Genomic DNA, 19,440 nt, shown 5'->3' with positions numbered 1-19,440 from the left:
ATTTAATGCTTGTTAAAAAAAATCTTAAAAAATATGAACTTTGAACCTTGATAAAGTCTAAACCGCAATGAATTTGGAAATTTTGGATAACTTTGAACTTCGTATTGATACAAAGAATGTGTGTACCACTGAACACCAAGAAATGAAACTGTGGCGTTTTTTACACCAATAACGTTACGCTCTTCTCACAGACGAGTTCTGTGTAACTCCAACACACATGTAAGAATGTCACCCTCTCTCAAAACTTTGTCGCGAAAATTCGTGGCTTATAGCACTTTAAAGTATTTTTTATCACTTAAAGCTATATTTTTTATTTTTTTGCACAATTTAAATACATTTAATAGCCCGAAAAGAATCTATTTTTTACAAACGAAAAAAATTTTTTTTTTTCTTTTTTTTTTTGACATTAAATTTTTGTTGTTAAAATTAAAACTGAAAAAAAGACAATGTTCGTATGGTACAAGAAAAATATATTTCAAATAAATAATTTATTTTTTCAATATTGCAGATTAAAAAGCCAACATACATTCTTCTAAAATGTTTATAGATAAATTATGTTGCAAAATATTTAAAGAAATATTTTAAAATTAAATTTTAAATGTGATAATTTTTTCAATATTTTTAAATCCGACTTTTTGCAACTATGTTGGCTTGAGAATTCTACTAATACATTCATAGAGTTAGGTACCGACTGACAGTAGACTTGGGTACTTTTTGACAGCGTTTCACTTCTTGATGTTCAGTGGTGTGTACCAAGTTTTATCAAAATCGGTAAGGGTAAGGTACAAAACCTGTTCGAACATTTTTTAAATGCCCCTAAGAATATATACATAAACGTATGTTTATTATGCAATAATTGTAACAAATATTTGAAAAAGTGAGCTAAAAGAGCATTGTTTTGTTTAGAATTTGGTGTCACTACAATGTAGTGACTACATGCTAAAAAGGCTAATACTTCCAAAAACATTTTTTTAAATCATTAAAATTTTAAATATCGTTAGCTTAGTACGCAAAAGTAACAAGTCCACTTTTTATAGAAATTGAGATTTTAATACAGAATGGTAGTATAACTTGAAATACACATGTTACAATAAAAAAAATGACCTTAGTTTTACTTTAAACATGTACTTTTGCTGTGGTATGCAAACGTGCTAAGTCCTCAAAACAATAAAAATATAAAAAAAAATTTGCTATTATAAACGCATTAATTAGTCATTTAAAAAGAAATATAAAACATTTTGTGCATGCATCAACGTCTAGGAAATAGCTATAGTTTGTAAAATCGATTCGATTGAGTAAGAAATCATGGAATTCTTTTTAAAATAAAATAAAACAAGTAAATATTTCCAAAAAAACTTATTTTATTTAATAGGGATGATATAGAGAATAGCGTAAATTTCTTTACTAACATAGTAGTTAGTAAAGAATTTTTGTTTCCTTTAAAACTTGTTTACGTTGAATTGCATCGCTATACTTCTATTTTAATCCAGTTGTGCGCTTTAAAATCGTTGGGGGTAGAGTCAAATATTGTCCTATCATACAAAGTTGTAAATAGTTTTTGGGTCCCATAAATCTTGTTCATGTCGAATTTCATCTCTATTCTGGTAATTTAAAAACAGTTATTAGCTTTAGAGTAATTTTTTCAAGGGTACTTTATATGGGAGCTATGGTAAAATATGGACCGATACTCATAAAAATTAGTGTAGTGATTTAAGTTCATTAAAGTTTTGTCTATATAGAATTTCAAAGCCAATGTACACGGCGTGCGGCTTCAAGCATTACCAGATTTAACGGGGAGTTTTCCCGTTTTTCCTACCGAGGCGGATAGGGGGTGGTGATGTCCTCTGTCCTCTCCTAGCTTTAATTTCACTTAAGCTGAGGGAGGGCAGATTGTCCACCACCTGGGAATATTATATTCCCCGCGGACCAAAAAACTGGAAAAAAACAAACATGGAAAATAAAAAGATAAAAGTTACGATGCAGGGCCTAAATAACCCAGTACCGGCGGCAAGTGATGACTTACTCGCGAGTCACCTGTCGTCGTCATCCTGCAATCGTGAGCAAAATGCTACTATGGAGGTGGGTACCTTGGCCTCCGTGGCGGACAATGCGTCAAGTGTACAGCATGCCATTGGCAAAAACATAGGGGTGAAAGAGAAGGATGTCTCGGAGAGAGCTATAAGCAACCTCAGCCTTTAAATATAGGTGAGGACTCTGAATCCTCAGATGATAATAACAACATCATTATAGCAAATCCCAAAAAGGATGAAGTAGAGCAAATGGTGAAAGAGATGAGTGATAGCATAGCTAAACTACCTATTACTAAGAAAAGACAAAAATTTCTACGTATACTGAACCTTGCTTCCTGGGCAAGAAGATACCGGTGACAGACAAAGTTAAGTACTTAGGTGTAATACTTGACCGGAAATTAAAATGGAGACACCACATAGAGGATAGGATCAACAAGGCACATCGGTGCTGGGTGATATGTAGGAGAACCATAGGCATGAAATGGGGTCTTAGTCCTACTATGACAAATTGGCTTTATAAAAGTGTAATTAGACCACTTCTAGCTTATGCTTCAATAATCTGGTGGACTGCTTTGGACAAAAAGTGTAATATCAAACTACTACAGGAAGTTCAGCGTACATGCTGCTTGGGTATAAGTGGTGCCATGTGTACTACTTCAACCAAGGCTCTGGAAACGTTGCTAGATATTCCACCCATTGAAACATATTTAAGATATGAGGCGGCGCTTACAGCTTAGGCAAACTGGCCAAAAACGATTATAGGACACGTCATCAATGTATACTGGACACATTGGAAGGTTATACACATCCATCGGACGTGCCTGATCGCATACCAGACACAGAATATGTCGGAAACATTGAAACGCTAATCCCAGATGGAATGTCTTGGTCAAGCGAATCATTGGAGCAAATACCAGTAGGAATCATGGCTCCAAATTGGGGGACAAAATGGGCCTGGGGTTATATATTGAAGACCCAGAAACAGAAATATACCCCCGTTTACCTAATCATAACACAAGCTTCCAGGCAGAAGTACGAGCATTAACGGTAAATTGGTTTAGAATAAATATGGCGCCCACAGGGCTTAATATATTTACCGACATTCAGAAGGCAATTAGGGCGATATCAGATGATATAATTAAATCTAAGACCGTAATTGGGTGTAAGAAAGCTTTAACTGAATACTCTCTCAGAGGTAAGGTTTACATCATATGGTTACCAGGTCATTCGGGAGTAGTCGGCAACGAAAGGGCGAATGTAATAGCTTTAAAGGGAAGGGAGCTCAATGTAGTTAACCTGACAAACGCAAAACCATTCGACGCAACAAAAATGATTCTATGGGGTGACCCTGATGAGAGCAAGACGAGAAATCTCCTCAAAATGAGCAAGTCTGAGGTTAGTATGATGGTACGTATTCTGAGTGGACACACAGGATTACGTGCACATCTATACAAAATTGGACGTGAGGATTTAGACGAATGTAGAGCATGTGGAGAGGACAGTGAAACTCTGGAGCACTTTCTTTGCCACTGTCAGGCATTCGTCGAAGTTAGATCCAAGTATCTTGGAATTGATGTTATTCCGGAAATAACATTCTTAACCAACACTGATTGGAAGATTCTTAGGAATTACGTCCAGGAAACTGAGTTTCTGAACATGGAAAAATAATACATTCAGTGAACAATTTTTTTTTCATGAATTGGAGCGCACAACAGGCCCGATAGTGGCCTAGGTGTATTTCTTCGGATTTGATGTAGTATACATCCTCCTATCAATCTAACCTAACCTAATAAAATTAATGTGTTTACAAAATTTTCCATATAAGAATATTGACACATTACGAATATTTTGATTTGGCAATGATAAGCGACGCGGCAATGCGGCAAAGTTGAATATTGTTCGACTTTTCCGCACGACTGCTTGAAAATCAATTGTCATACAAAATTTTTTATTTTAAGATTTTTAAAATCAACAAAAAGGAAAAAACAAAATAAATTTTAAAACAAAAAACATTTAAATAACAAATAAAAAATTCGTACATTGGCCCTATACCTTTACTGATATGTTTAATGCAATTTATGAGCGTTAATATAATTTATATCAAATTATCTTCAAAATAGAACCTGTATGTAAGGAAAAAGTTATAAGAAAATGTGTTAAGCAAAAAATAAAAATTCAGAAAATGAAAACGAGCTAAGTCCTAAAAAAAACCGGCATAAGTATTCAACAGCATTATTTTTAAATTGTTTCACAACTGATATTAAAAAAGGAGAAATCTAAGAAGAAAACTGCCTTTACGGAATTTAAAAATATTAAATACAAGAAAAGTTGTGAAGTTATTTTCTTCTCCTATAATATCTTCAAAATAGGACTTGTTACGTTTGCGTACTAAGCTAACGATATACAACAAAATAAAAATGTATGTACAGTTGCGTTCAAAATAATAGGAGTGAAAAATTGAAAAATTTTGAATATAAATTTTTTAGCGAAAGATTTAGATTTTTAATTAAATATTTTTATAATTTATTTATTTAACTTTTTCTCTAGTTTTTATAATCTTTATTTAAAATATTTAAGAAATTTATTTAAAAAAATCTATTGTTCAAAATAATAGGAGTATTCGATTTAAGTTCAACTATTTTTAAAATAAAAACAAAAACGAAAGGACTTTTATCTAAAATATTATGAATTAATGTGTAGCAGTACAACATTAGTCATTTTTGTAAAGATTTTATTTAGAATTTGGGTATATGAGCCTCCGGAACTTAATGTCTTTCCGACAACGGTTTTGAGGGGCTTGATGACACATGTCGTGGCCGATTACCAACAAATATGCAGTAATTTATTCAGAAAGCCTTAAAAGATGTTATGCGCAAGGTCTTTTAACGTTTTGCTTTAAGGCCCAACTATAATGTGAATAAGCAAGCTTAAGTTAATGACAAAATCGAACGAAAAGTCTCTCAAGTGCTTAAGAAAATCCAAGGAAACTTTTAGGTGGTTATAATGTACTTACGTGCATTCAAAACATTTTAGCTCCATTTGCACATTTATGTGCCACACGTAATAAAAAAAGTACATATTTCATAATATTTTATTGAAAAAAATTAATTTTCTTGAAAATTTTATTTTTTTTAATTTTCTTTGTGTACAATAAACAAACAATTGATTCCGTACTGAATGTGCTGTCAGTATCGCTCTTTGCTTATACAAATAAAATTTGACGAAACTTAACGAAACTCTCTTAAGTACATTATAGTTTGTCACATACGTTTTATATGTGTTCGCACAGTTGCTTAAGCTGACTTCAGTTTATGTAAGCATATTATAGTTAGGCCTTTCGAATCAGTAAGTCGACAACCATGTAATGGCCTACTTCCTATGGAACCAATTTGGAATCAATAATGTTTTCATACGACAACACAGCCACGATACCATTTTACAATTTATTAGACCATACCCTTTTTGTCAAGACCCATCATGAATCATTCCTATTATACAACTTCCTTGAAATTTGGTTTTAGCTTAATATTTTTCGATTAATGGACTTCCAATATATTTTCTGAATTCATTTAGATCTAAAAATGTAATTTGTTGTCGTATTCATGCATTAAAAGGTCATCTATTTATGAAACCACCTCTAAATGTGTTACTTGACAAACTTTATGGGTTTCACTATATGCTTTATGGCCTGAAATTAATTTTTTTCAAAAAAGATTTCTTTAAAAATTGATCTGAACTAACTGAATATGGATCACGATGTTTAATAACTACAATTTGGCTTAGTTTCACTAATTCGGGACGCCCTAATGGGATTAATTTAAAAAAAATGATAAGCGCTTATGCTATGTTTCCACTGAGGCGTTTTGAGCAAATCTAGTGGATTTGGGCAAAACTAGTTGAAATCAGATTAGATTTGCCATACATTTTTGACAAATCCAAATGTACTTAATCTACTAGATTTGATTTAAAACATGTCGAAAATTTATTTTTTCGAACAAGATTTGCTAATACAACACTGCGTTGTGTCTATGATAAGCAAATACAACTAGAGGATATCCATTCAAGTTGAATGTTTTCATCGAAAAAGTGACTTTTCATTTTCAAATAAAAACAGAAAAAATTATAATTTTAAAATAAGTGGCATTTAATAATAAAATGTATATTTTTACAACTGTAATTTTGTATTTTTAATGTTTATATTTAAAGGATATTAACATTACTATCGTTGTATCAAAATAAAATGACGGGATTTGTTCGAATATCGGATACGAGTAAGCCCAGTGGAAACACCTTGAAGAGGTTTAAGCAAACCTAGTAGATTTCAAGCCAGTGGAAACAAAGTATTATGGGAAGCTCTTATCATTTTTGAATAAAATGTTTATTTTTTATGAGAGATTTTAAAACATTTGACTTCCTAAAGTATTCAAAAAATCTTTTAATGAAATTACCATGAGAATTTTCATATTTTTTTCGCGATATTTTTATAATTTTCAAGATATTTGAACAAATTTCATTTTCGTCAATTCTGACATTTTCTTTCAGGATTTTAAATGAAATAATTGTGAACTGAGCTCAAAATTATCTAAATATAACAGTTTTATATTATATTTTTAATATTTACTACGAATAAAGAAGCGTTCACAATGTTAGCAACAATTTTGTTTTTTATCCATCCCTTTCTTGTTAATAGTTTTTCATATATTTACCTTTCATTTTTAGTACAAAAATGTAACTCAAGTTCTGTGAAAAAGTTGAACATACTTGAACTTCAGTTTCATTTTGTATGATTTTATAATAATTTTAAAATTATCAATTAAAATTTATACAAATTATATAAAAAACTATTAAAATATTAATAAAAATGTGTAAAAGATCAAATAGTGATATTGCGGCCGAAAAATTTGAAAAGAATTGGTTCTAGCATTGTGAACGCCCCCTGAAAATGAATGCTTCTTAAAGGAAATTAATCTAACTTAGGTTAGATAATATACGGTACTCCTATTTTTTTGAACAGTCGTAATCGGATATGGATTTCGAAAAAAAGTGAATACCAAAAAAACGAATGAACCTAGATACAAAATTTCATTTTTTTTTGTATTTTAAACACAAATATCGTGAAAAATATTGGATTTCTGTAAATCGTTCTTTTTTAAATTAAGCTGCACAATTATTTTTAAGTCTCACTCCTATTTTTTTAAACGCAGCTGTACATGTAAAAACAGGTAAAAGTTCGGGAATGCCGAATCTTACATACGCAACAACCCAGCATGTTTTACCAAGATTTGCTCATTAATAAGATTTATGCTAAAATTTTATTATCGTGTATCGGTTTTATTTTCGGAATACGATCTTAATGGTTATCCTAACCTAAGACAGACCGAGAATTTCATCGCTATACATGATTTTAAACAAGTTATTTATGGACGCTAGTATATAATATAGACCGATTCTTATGGAATTTGATATAGACATTTAAGATCCTTTAAAACTTATTAAGGTTGAATTTTATTGTTATACTAGTATAGCTAGTTATGAGTGTTAAAGTAAAAAACGATTCGATTCTCACAAAATTATGTAGGGAAATTTATGTAACTATTAAAATTGCTTTTGTCGATTTTAATTGCTATACTAATATTTTTAATATTTCTTAGAATTTAATAAGGATAAAGTGTATATACTTAAGAAGAAAATTAAACATCAATTAAAATGAAAAGTAGTTTAAAAAGTGTTTCAAATTTAGTAAAAAATCAACTAAATAAATATGTATAAAACTGAAAAGTACTTTCAAAATTGGTATAAAGCAATAAAAATTCTAAGATAAGTATTTGTTGATAACACTATTCGACAAAAATAAATACCTAGAAAGTGATACTATTTTTCTGAATGATGGATCCGAGTAGAAAAAGAATATGTTTTTGAAATTTCCCAAACACCCCCAAAATCTTGAGATACGGGTAAAAAACCGGGTAACTTAGTTGAATCTCAACCGATTTTAAGTTTTATAGTGACATATATGATTTTTAAGCAACCTAGAAAACGGTGGGTGCATTTCATCGGCAAACATGTTTTTGATTTTAGCTTTGTTTAGAGATGTTTTTTGAAAGTATTTTATATAGGAACCGTACTATTTATTAATTAATTATAAGCCTATGTTTATTTAAGAGCAAAGTATAACAAGTAGTCCGACTATTTGACAGCAGTACCTAACTCTAAGCATGTGTTAGTGAAAAAGTACCTAACTCTAAATATGTGTTGGTAACAAAAATGTATATGACTTGGTGCATTCTGAACACACAGAGTTTTATAAAAAAAATTACAATTTTAAATTTGTTTGAATTTTCTATACCAAAAATTGAAACTCTGTTTGTAAAATAAAATTCAACAACAACAAAAATGAAATGTCAATAATTAAACAAAAATGTTTTTCCAGTTCAAGAAAATTAAACAAAATTCTTAATCAAAAGTGCGTTAAAACTATTTTAAAAAATTGCAGTTTTTTTGTGAATAACTGAAATTTCGCGTGCGATCCTTGAAAGTGGCCGAAAAAGTAAGTTAAACTTTTGAGCGTTTTGACAAGTTTAAATTTCTCACAAGAGAGTCGAATTCACACGGCACTCGTAGATGTGAGAGAGTCGGACTACTTGTTATACTTTGTTTAAGAGTAAAACGCAACATTGATTTTAAAAATCCGTTAGCAATTGACGACGTTATTGACATTTTTCTTAATACAAAATTGTTCAAAAAATTATTTTCTGAAGGATGCTTTATATGGGGGATAGGGTTAAATAGACTCCTATCCTCATTAAATTTGGTGGAACTATTCATGTTAATATACAAGTTATTTATTCTGAATTACATCCTGATATTAATATAATTAAAATAATTATGGAATTAAAGTAATTTTTTGAAGGAGGATTTGTATGGGGGCTATTGCCAAACAAGGTCCGATCAATACAAAAATCGACATAAATGAGATTGCTATAATCCTTGATGATACTGCCAATTCTTTAAATAATACGGACTTATTTGACCGTAGTCCCCATACAAACCCTCTTTCAGAAAATGACTTGAATTCCATAATTATCCTTTTAATATCAATATCACGATGAAATTCAGCTCAAATAACTTTTATATAAACATAAATCCTCCCACCAAATTTTATGAGGTTCGGCCCACATTTAGCCCTATCCCCCATATAAAGCATACTTCGGAAAATCAGTTTTTGAAAATTTTGTATTTAGAAAAAGATTAATAATGTCGTCAATTGTTAACTGATTTAAAGAAACACGCTTGTATTTATAAAAAAATCTTTTTTTGCTTTTAATGCACTCAATAGTTAAAGCACACTTTAGCCTTAAAAACCAATTATAAAATTGTGATATTCATAAACAAATAATAAACGTATATTAACTATTGTGCTGATTTATGTTTAAGTTGGCAGCACTGTACAATATGGCTGTCATTTTATGTGTTAGTGTTGCGTACAATTAGGATAAAATATTCGTTGATTCGGTTTTCTTAATTTCATATTTTTGTTTATAATAGATTTTTGACAATAAAAACAAACTTTTAAGAAAAATAAATATATATATGGCTTTAATAAATGTCTATTTAGTTCAGATGTATAAATATAACATATAATTTCTAATTATTATTAAAAGTATCCGAATAACGGATATTTTGCGACAAAATATACATCACTATGACACATTTTCTTATTTTTACTTATTTTCCTTGTAATTTTTGATAAATTTTTGCAAATATTGATAAATTTCTTTGATATTTGACTAATTTTAATGCCGGCGAATATATTTTGCATTAGTATAACACTAATCAATATAATTTACGTGGTTAATTACTTTATGGCATTATATTTAACCAACAAACTTTGAAAAAGCCAAATCAAATTATTTTGTCCATCATTTGGTTGACAGACGGGCACTTCCAAATTGCCTAAAAATAGTGCTGGACAATTGGAATATTGTCAAATATTCATGCATTAATCCAATAATGCCTAGATTTGAGTTTTTTCCTCAAAATATAATCGTTTAAAAATTTTCTGGGATTTTATTTACAAATTTGTAAACGTTAAAATTAGAATTTTTAGATTTTATTTTAAAAGAAACCATAATTAGTTTTCGCAATCAACCTAAAATTACCGGAAAAATCTTTATCTGAGAAAAAAATTGTTAAAAATCAACTTATTGTTGGCTTAAAGAAGGGTCGAGCCTACAATAAAATTCTTCTAATTGTCAATGGTTTATTGAAGGTGTTTTAAGCTATTTCACGTTTATAAATACGATTTTCCTGAATTTTGCCTAAAATTGTTTAATAAACCTAAAATAAGTTTTTATAAATACAGCCGACAAAGTTTCGCTTTTCTCATTAACACACATAGTATTCTAATACATTAATAAATAGTACGGTTCCTATATAAAATACTTTGCAAAAACATCTCCAAACTTTAAAAACGGTGCAAAACTAAAATCAAAAACATGTTTGCCAATGAAATGCACACATATTTTTCTAGGTTACTTAAACATGATATATGCCATTATAAAGGCCTCAGCTTCTGCTTTCTAAATCCGTTCAGAACCTTAAATCGGTTGAGATTCAACGAAGTTACGGTTTTTTACCCGTATCTCAAGATTTTGGAGGTGTTTGGGAAATTTCAAAAAAAGGTTTTTGTTCTACTCGTACATAGCCCTTTCCAAAAAATATATGTTTCACTCGATAAGCAAAATGAGACAAAATAAACGAAAATCGAAATATCTGGGAAGTCCGATGGTTAATTAACAATTTAATTTTTTTTTTCTATACGTCAAAATTTTGAGACAAAGTGGTTTTAATTTTGTATAATTCTTCAGGAGTGCTGGTAAATTTGGAGGAAATGAGTAATGATTTTGGTATGCTTGCGCTACTTTTGGGAACCTAACAATCAACTCAGAAAAAAAGATTCAATAATACCAGTTCTTTTTACTCTTACAAAAATTTCTGAAATTTTTTTGTTAAATTTTTTTAAAAAATTAAAAAAAACTAATTTCGAAAATATTATTGACAATTTATACCATATATAATAATATAACCCTCATAATTAATTTGTTACATTAATATTTATATTGTTTCCTAAAAACTCTTGGAAGTATGAGTATTAAACCTGACACCTATTCACCGAGATTTAAGATTATTTCAACTGAATTTTCAATATTTTTGCGATAAGAATACCTTTGCTAAAGTGTTGTGAATAAGACCCATAAAAAAATAACTAAAACTGTAAATATTAATTTTTTCTTTTGATTTAAGCCTTTTTTAGCATTTTATTCTTAATGAATAATTAAAAATTTGACGTCCTAGATTGTTTAAATACTTTTTCTGGACTTAGACGTCCTAAACAAAGAAAACCATATAGATTTTATATCCTAAACAAAATCGTTGTTACCTAGTGTTATTAGTTATTTAATATACATAAATATTTAAAACTATTCACTTCTTAGTTTAATTTATAATTTAAATTATAAATTACAATAAACATATGCAAAAAGTTTTCGTGAGAATTTCTTAAAATTTCACAAAACATCTCAAAACGATGCAAAATAGAAGAAAAAATTACAAAAATGCACTTTTAATGCTAAAAATTTCTAGCAAAAGACGAAAAAGTGCTAAAAAGCATCTAGCACTTTTTTCTAAAAAATAAGTCCAGCTGACAAAAAAAGCGCTAGAATTGCACTTTAAATGCCGTTATGGCAACACTGGTCACTATTGACCGTACTGGCAGTTCGGAAGCCTGTATCACCTCAAGCTTTGCTTGGATTTATGGATTTTGTTGATTTAAAATAGGAAACTTCTCGAAAGCATGTCTGACAGAATTATAGAAGATTAGAAGACCCAGAATATATATCGAGGGACTATATTCAATAGTCTCTGTCATTTTCATGAAAATAAGATTTTGATGGCAAAATATCCAGCAAACTATCCCGCCTCAGTGACATAAATTTCAAAGAAAAAAATTATTTTTTGGCAATTTTACAGCAGTTTTTAAATTTCTCTATCTTAAAAAAAGAAAAATTCTTCAAACTCTATTATTTTGGATAATTTTCTGTTGCAAAACAAGTGTTTTTACTAATTTGGACATGCTGAAAATCCGCCAAAATATTTAAAATCAGTTTAATAGTTTTCGAGATATCGCAAAACTTGTATTATTTTAGATAGAGACTATTGAATATAGTCCCTCGATATACTTTATAGGGTCCGAAAATTATATTGTGGAAATTACAAATGAATTGACCCTTCTCACGAATATAAAGGGAATAATAAAAAAGCTGAAAAAATTTTCGTCAAGAAATACATATGTATGTATATATTTGTAGCCTCCGGTAGGTTAGTGGTTAGTGTTCTATACTGGTAGACCGGAGGTGGTGGGTTCGATTCCCACCTGAGGCACTGGTTAAGGAGCGCACAACAGGCCCGATAGAGGCCTAGGTGTATTTCTTCGGATTTGATGTATATACATCCTCCTTTCAAACTAACTAACTAACTAACTACTATGTATATATTTATTTTTTCTTTACAGGTAATACATTCAAAGATTGAGGAATTTATTTTACCATCATCAGCAGTAAAAGTTGATATTATTGTTTCTGAATGGATGGGTTTCTATTTACTTCATGAGGGTATGCTTGATTCCGTATTATATGCAAGAGACAACTTTCTTAAACCTGATGGTTTAATGTTTCCCAGTGAATCTACAATTTATGTAGCTCCATGCGCAGTGCCATGTCTCTTTGATGACTGGGAAGAAGTTGATGGAGTCCGTTTGACAGCGTTTGGAACTATGCTAAGACAACAAAAATCGACTAAACCTGAAATTGCACTAATTTCTCCAAAGGATTTACTCCACAGTGGTGTTGCAATGCACTGGATGAATTTAATGGATGTTACTCTTGAAGACCTGAACAGTATTGTTTTTCAAGAAGTTATTCCTGTAAAGAAATCTGGCAAACATCAAGGCTTTTGCATATGGTTTGATTGTAGATTTCCTGCAGAATCCTATGAAGATTCTATTATTTTATCTACAAGTCCTAATTCTCCAGCCACCCATTGGAAGCAGTGCGTTGTTGTGCTGCCTGAAACGGCTTGTGAAGATTTGGAGGAAAATGCTCCAGTATCATTTAAAATATCAATGAAACGTAATAGTGAAAATAATCGTAAATACGATCTAGAAGTTGAACTTTTAGATCCCAATGAGGTTGAACATCCAGTACCTTGTGAATGTCATTTAACCAAGTGTATTCTTATAAAAGCTCACTTACAAACAATGGACACGTCATAAATAAATTATATGAAATAATTTTGTTTTTTTTTTTTTTTTAATAAATTAGTTATTTCTTTCAATGGAGTTTATGTTGTTATTAGTCTTTTCCTTAAGTTTAGTAAATTTACAAAATAAAACACGGACACCAAAAACGTCTTTCTTATTCAGTGGTTTATTAAGAACTTAACTACAAAAATCAGTTGAACAAAAAGGAATGAGAAATCCAGTAGAAACACAAAAACAATTATAACGGTTATAATACGAGTAAAAGGGAGAAACATAAATTAGGGTTGCCGCTTTCCATTACCTCTCGATCAATCAAATCATATGGAACATTGTCATACTCATTTTTCGCATGGTTTTCTTCATTAAACTACATTTCTCTTCTTTCGACCACGTCACGTTTACTTGGGTTGTACAGTCTATACGCCTTTGATGTTAACGAATAGTCTACCGTATGATATTCTTTACTTTTAGTTTTTAACTTGCTGTCAAGGGCCACTTCTTGACTACCAAATGTTATGAAATGCTTAACTGATAGCACTTTACCGCTCTAAACTTTATATGGCGTTACTCTTACTAAAGCTCTAGTCGGTGAACGATTACGAATGTAGACGGCTGTCTCAATTGCCAGTCCGTAGGAATTCGCTCATGTTCGAATGTATGAGCATACTTCTGGCCATCTCTACCAAAGTCCTGTTTAAACGTCGATCTGAGCTGGACATTGGCATCTGGGAATGCATTAAATTTACCATTGTCACTTCTAACCTTCTTTAGTTTTCGGCCAGTTAGTCGTTCTGCCACATCTTTAAATATAATAAATTTACCAAAAGCCTGATCCTTTGCCAAAAAATAAACAAAAACTCTTCTAGACTTAACGTCGATAAACGTTATAAAATATCTTGAGCCAGAGATGGATTGTTTTTCAAAGGGACCTCAAACATCCATATTTCCCAATCTAGTAGATTATTTGCTCTGTTAAGTTAAACAAAATACATTACTTTCTAATTTTTATCATAATTTTGTTAAATTTTAGTGCGAACTTTTATGTTAAAAAAAGTGACTTGAAACTGAAACGAAATCGACTCATCAAGTAAGTATTAAACAGGCGGAACAGTTTCTTCCGAACGGGGTAACTTTTCATTCACTCAGATTATATCAAATTAGATTGTTTTAAACTTTAAGCTGTTACGTAATGGTCACAATTTCAATAGAAATTGTTGGCAGGGTTAAAACTTTCGCCATCCATACCAGTAACAATCTTCTTAACATCGCATAAACTATTATAATTTAAATATCCATACCTGTTATGCTGCTACATGACCATGCATGCCACATTTAAAACAATTGCCAATTGTTGCCATTCCTTTATTCCCTCTACCACCATCAGTGGTGATAGAGAGTATAGTATATAAGTTTGTCGTTCCGTAACACCAAGAAATATTCATCTAAGACCCAACAAAGTATATATCGTCACCTGAAATACAAAGGCGCCCTAACTAACCAAAAATCGATTTTATTGCTGATTCTAATGTATTGCATTAAAACAAATGTCCACAAAAGAAATTAGACTCCTCCGACCAAAATTAGCGATTGTATTAACAAAAAACAAAAGGCCCTATCTACAAAAACATTTAAATATTAAAGGTAAAAAGTTCCAATTTATCCATTTTTGAGTACGCCATTGTCAACTATCATAACAAATCATAGGTTTCACTATTAAACAATTTGTTTATTTTATAAAAATAAATCGCGCTGATAGAAACGAACTTTTCAATTTAAATAGTTTTGTGCTTCTCCTGCAAAATTTTAAAAATGTTAGATAGGTCCGTTTGAGTTTTAGGTGACGATATGTATATTCTGGGACCTTATGAAATTCTGAGTCGATTTAGCTATGTCCGTCTGTCTGTCTGTGTAAAACACGCTCACGTTAAAGGAAATAAACCAAATTCACCCAAAATATTTATTATTATCCTAAGCAGTTTGGTATTGAAAATCAGCAAAATCAGTTATGAGAAAAAATTTCAGACTGTTACGTTTTTTCCTAATTCTTAAGAAGGTTTCTCAGAAACTACCAAAGATATTTCAATGAATTTTGTCACACATTATTTTCAGGGCAATGATCAATTATGTTCAAAATCTTTACAATCGATCCAATATTTCCCATAGCCCTCATACAAAGGTATATATTCCCGGAAATTAGTATATCGTTAATAACTCCCTCAAATATATTGGTATCAACACAAAATTCTGACCTAAACGCACATATTTCATTGATAAATAAAGCTATTGTGAACAAATCATTCCACCAATTTTTTACGGATCGGTCCATTATTGATCATAGCTCCCATATAAGACCCACTTCCGAAAATCACTTACAAGCTCATATTTCATTGTCAAATAATGCTACCGTGATAATATTCGACACAAAGATGTTTTGTTTAAATATGAATCACTCTACGATATACGGATAGGACCATAATTGGCCATAGCTCCCATATAGGCTTGCCAGACGTACTGTTTTCAGCAGTACGCGTACTTCTTTTTAGTAATTGTACTTTTAACTGCATAGCTATTAAGGACTTCAGAGATACATAGTTTGAAAGTGGATTTACTAAGCTCAGAAAGGCAAATTCGACTATAAGAGGTTTCGATGCATTTGTCATGCATAAAATAGTGCGTTTATTCAAAATGCTTTAAAGTTGTTAAATTTTGATTTAGATATCACTGTAATGAAAGTTTTTAATGAATTTTCGGCATAAAAAAAGACTGCAAATGTGAAGGACATGTTTGAATGTTAAAATGGTCCATAATGCTCCGTCGTGTAGGTACCTATTCGATAGCTTTATCCAGTCCCGCTGTGGAACGATTTTTAAAAAACTATACTGTCATTCTTATTTTTCGTAGCAGGGTAGCTAATTTTTCGAAAATTAGGTATCTGAGGAAGTTTGAAGAATGACGAATTTGAATAACAGAGTAAAAGTTGTAACGTTTTTGTAACAGTTAGACATAGACTACTCATAGACTGGAATCAGCTGATTTTAGCAATATGGCGGAGGCAAACAAAAAAATTTTACGAAAAATCAACAAAAGAAAATGTAAAATGAACCACGGGAGATTTAAAAGAGGGGCAAATATATAAAGATATATTTCCATCTCTCTTCACCTTACACTTAATTTTTTTCAAATATAAAAAACAAATTGCATTACAGTCAAACCCATTTATAACTTCTTCTTGCTCTTTACGAACTCATCTTAATTACCGGAATTTTGATAACTATTTAATACAAAAACATATTTTATAAAGAATTCTTGGTTAAAACGAATTACTATTTAGTCCCATGAATAATATTTTATACATTTATCCTTTTTTATATCGAACTTCAAAAAATATGCGTTGAAATCAAATAAACGGGTTTTACTGTACATGCAAGTCAAAAAATTTGTTTGTGGTGTTGATAGTGTATTGAAAAGTGTTTTATAATGAAAGAACAATAAGGAATAATTAAAAAACAAATCCAATACACTTTCAATTAGAATCTAAGCAAATATTTAATAAAATAATAGTTTTCTTTTTAATCTTATTTTTTTGCAATTCTTCTTCACATACAATTTCTTCGATGTTTACATTTTTTGCTATTTTTTTTTCAAACAAGCGATGAAAACAATCATACAGCTCATCTCACACACTCATCGATTTTTTAATACATTTTATTTTTTCTTTTGCTCTAAAATTTTACCTAATGGCGGAACTCAAAAATGGTAAAAAAAAAATGTAAACAAAACCATACGGTTCGAATTTACTTTTTTGACAGCTGTCAATGGTTTCTTATCTGGTTATCTGTGCAGTTAGAGATAGAGAATTTTTATATTTTACTGGACATTTTTTCTCCATAAAAAGATATCAAACATATGTTCACAACAAATGGTTGATATTTGAAAATATTTGAACCAAACGAAACTAAAATTTAGGGAATTTTATACTTTTCAAAGAAAATATATAAATTAATAGCACACTAATATTAAAAAAATTATTTGTAATTGGATTAATTTTATTGTCATAAATTAGTTTTATATAAGTTTTTTTTTGTGAAAAATCATAGCAACCAATCTCAATATAGCGTTTTTAGAACAATTTAATTTATTTTTTTTGAAAATAAACAATTGTACTTTTTTTATTCAATTGTACTGCTTTTTTAACTACGATGTACGTTTTTTGTTGATTTCAAATCTGGCAAGCCTACTCCCATATAACAAAATTTTGTCAACTTATCTAAAAATTAGATAGTTAAATATGAGCTTGTAGCTTGTTAGTGGAGGATATTTAAGATAGCCGAATATGTATGTTATATTCCTAAAACTAATATGTATTTTGTGCAAAATTCCAAATATTTTTTAATATTTGGAATGTCTGCTAAATTTCTATAAATTTTCTTTACAAATATGAAGATTTAAAGATTTTCATATATAAAATAATTAAATTTATATAATCCCAAAATATCCCGGGATTCCGGGATTTTCAAAATACCGAATCTTAGCGGCACTGCTGTAGACATATGCCCAATAAATTCCTTTAAACTTGGATCTCAAATATATAATGACTATATTTATCTCTTTAAGATACATCTGCAATAAAATTATAACTGCCAACACCCGCCGAAATTGAGTTGTTTCCCTTTTGAAGTATTTGGCATAAACCTCTTGTGATTTGTCATTAAATTGCCAAAGATTTATTTTGGCATAATTCACTTTTGACCTAAAAGTATTCCATTTATTATTTTTCCCAGATTTAATAAAATTCATGTTCACAAAAACTTTACATCGAAAGGTGTCATTCGAACGATTGCTCGTTATCGAATGCCATCATAAGAAATTTCGATACGTTTTATTCGTTATCGAATAAGAGAATCCAAAAAGCAAAAAAATCGTACGATCGAATATAAATTCGTACGTATACGAATGTGAGAATTAGCCCCCTGAGATGTGAGTTTAAGCTTGTTTAAACAACGAATGTTTATTATCATTATTCAAAAAATCCGACCTTAAAGGAATCTTTTACTGAGCAAATAACTAAAGGACATGAAATATGTACATATATTGTCACATAAAATGCAAAATAAGGTATCATAGTTTTACAGGAGAAGAGAAAAAAACGTTATAAAATGAAAATTATTTAAAAAAAAGTAATATTTTATATTTATGTATAAACAATAATGAAATTATAGTCGGGCGAGGCCGACCATATAATACCCTACACCTGTTACAAAAATAAAATGTGATTTAGTTTTCATAATAAAGCACTTAAGTTGAATTGCACCTTGCCTTGAATTATACTTAAGCCATTTATTGTTGAATAACATTGTGGACATTTAAGTCAAATTTTGAAGGGGGATTTGTATAGGGGCTATGGTCAAATGAGACCCTATAATCATAAAATTCATGAGAGTCATCAAGGCTAGTACAGAACTTGGTTTTGCAGCTTTTTGTCGAGATGCGAGTATATTAAACACAATTAACTTAAACACAATAAACTTAAAATCCCTATTTGTCGGGTTCAGTTGTATGCTTTCTAGGTGAAATAATGGACCGATGTTAACCATTTTCAGTAGGCTTCGTCTCCGGTACCGTAGAAGATCATGTGCCAAATTTCATTGAATTATCTTCAAAATTGCGACCTGTAGTTTAATTAAAAGGTTTACAAGCCCTATTCGGGGGATCAGTTGTATGGGGGCTAGGTGAGAAAATGGACCGATGTTAACCATTTTCAGTAGGCTTCGTCTCCGGTACCATAGAAGATCATGTGCCAAATTTCATTGAATTATCTTCAAAATTGCGATCTGTAGTTTGATTACAAGGTTTACAAGCCCTATTCGGGGGTTCAGTTGTATGGGGGCTAGGTGAAATAATAGACCGATATTAACAATTTTTAATAGGCTTCGTCCCTAAGACAATAGAAGATCATGTACCAAATTTCATTGAATTATCTGCAAGATTGCGACCTGTAGTTTGATTACAAGGTTTACAAGCCCTTCTCGGGGGTTCAGTTGTATGGGGGCTAGGTGAAATAATGGACCGATATTAACCATTTTCAATAGGCTT

The 19,440-nt window shown here is 30.4% G+C and overlaps 1 protein-coding gene across 1 annotated transcript in view; it reads left to right on the top strand.

Annotated features, from left to right (window-relative positions):
- LOC119603283 (protein arginine N-methyltransferase 6) overlaps positions 1 to 13,377 on the top strand; it is a 44,607-nt gene extending 31,230 nt beyond the window's left edge. The window contains exon 3 of the mRNA XM_037955272.1: positions 12,601 to 13,377. Within this exon, the coding sequence (XP_037811200.1) occupies positions 12,601 to 13,359 (759 nt within the window). The 3' untranslated portion in view covers positions 13,360 to 13,377. The remainder of the gene's footprint in view (positions 1 to 12,600) is intronic.
- The last annotated feature ends 6,063 nt before the right edge of the window (positions 13,378 to 19,440 follow it).

Source organism: Lucilia sericata, unplaced genomic scaffold, assembly GCF_015586225.1.
Source record: "Lucilia sericata isolate MDLA Ls3-8-SP2 unplaced genomic scaffold, ASM1558622v1 Contig000009F_arrow, whole genome shotgun sequence".
Lineage (NCBI taxonomy): Eukaryota > Metazoa > Arthropoda > Insecta > Diptera > Calliphoridae > Lucilia > Lucilia sericata.
The sequence above is the reverse complement of the archived record's forward strand: the minus strand, read 5'-3'. Positions and strand labels throughout refer to the sequence as shown.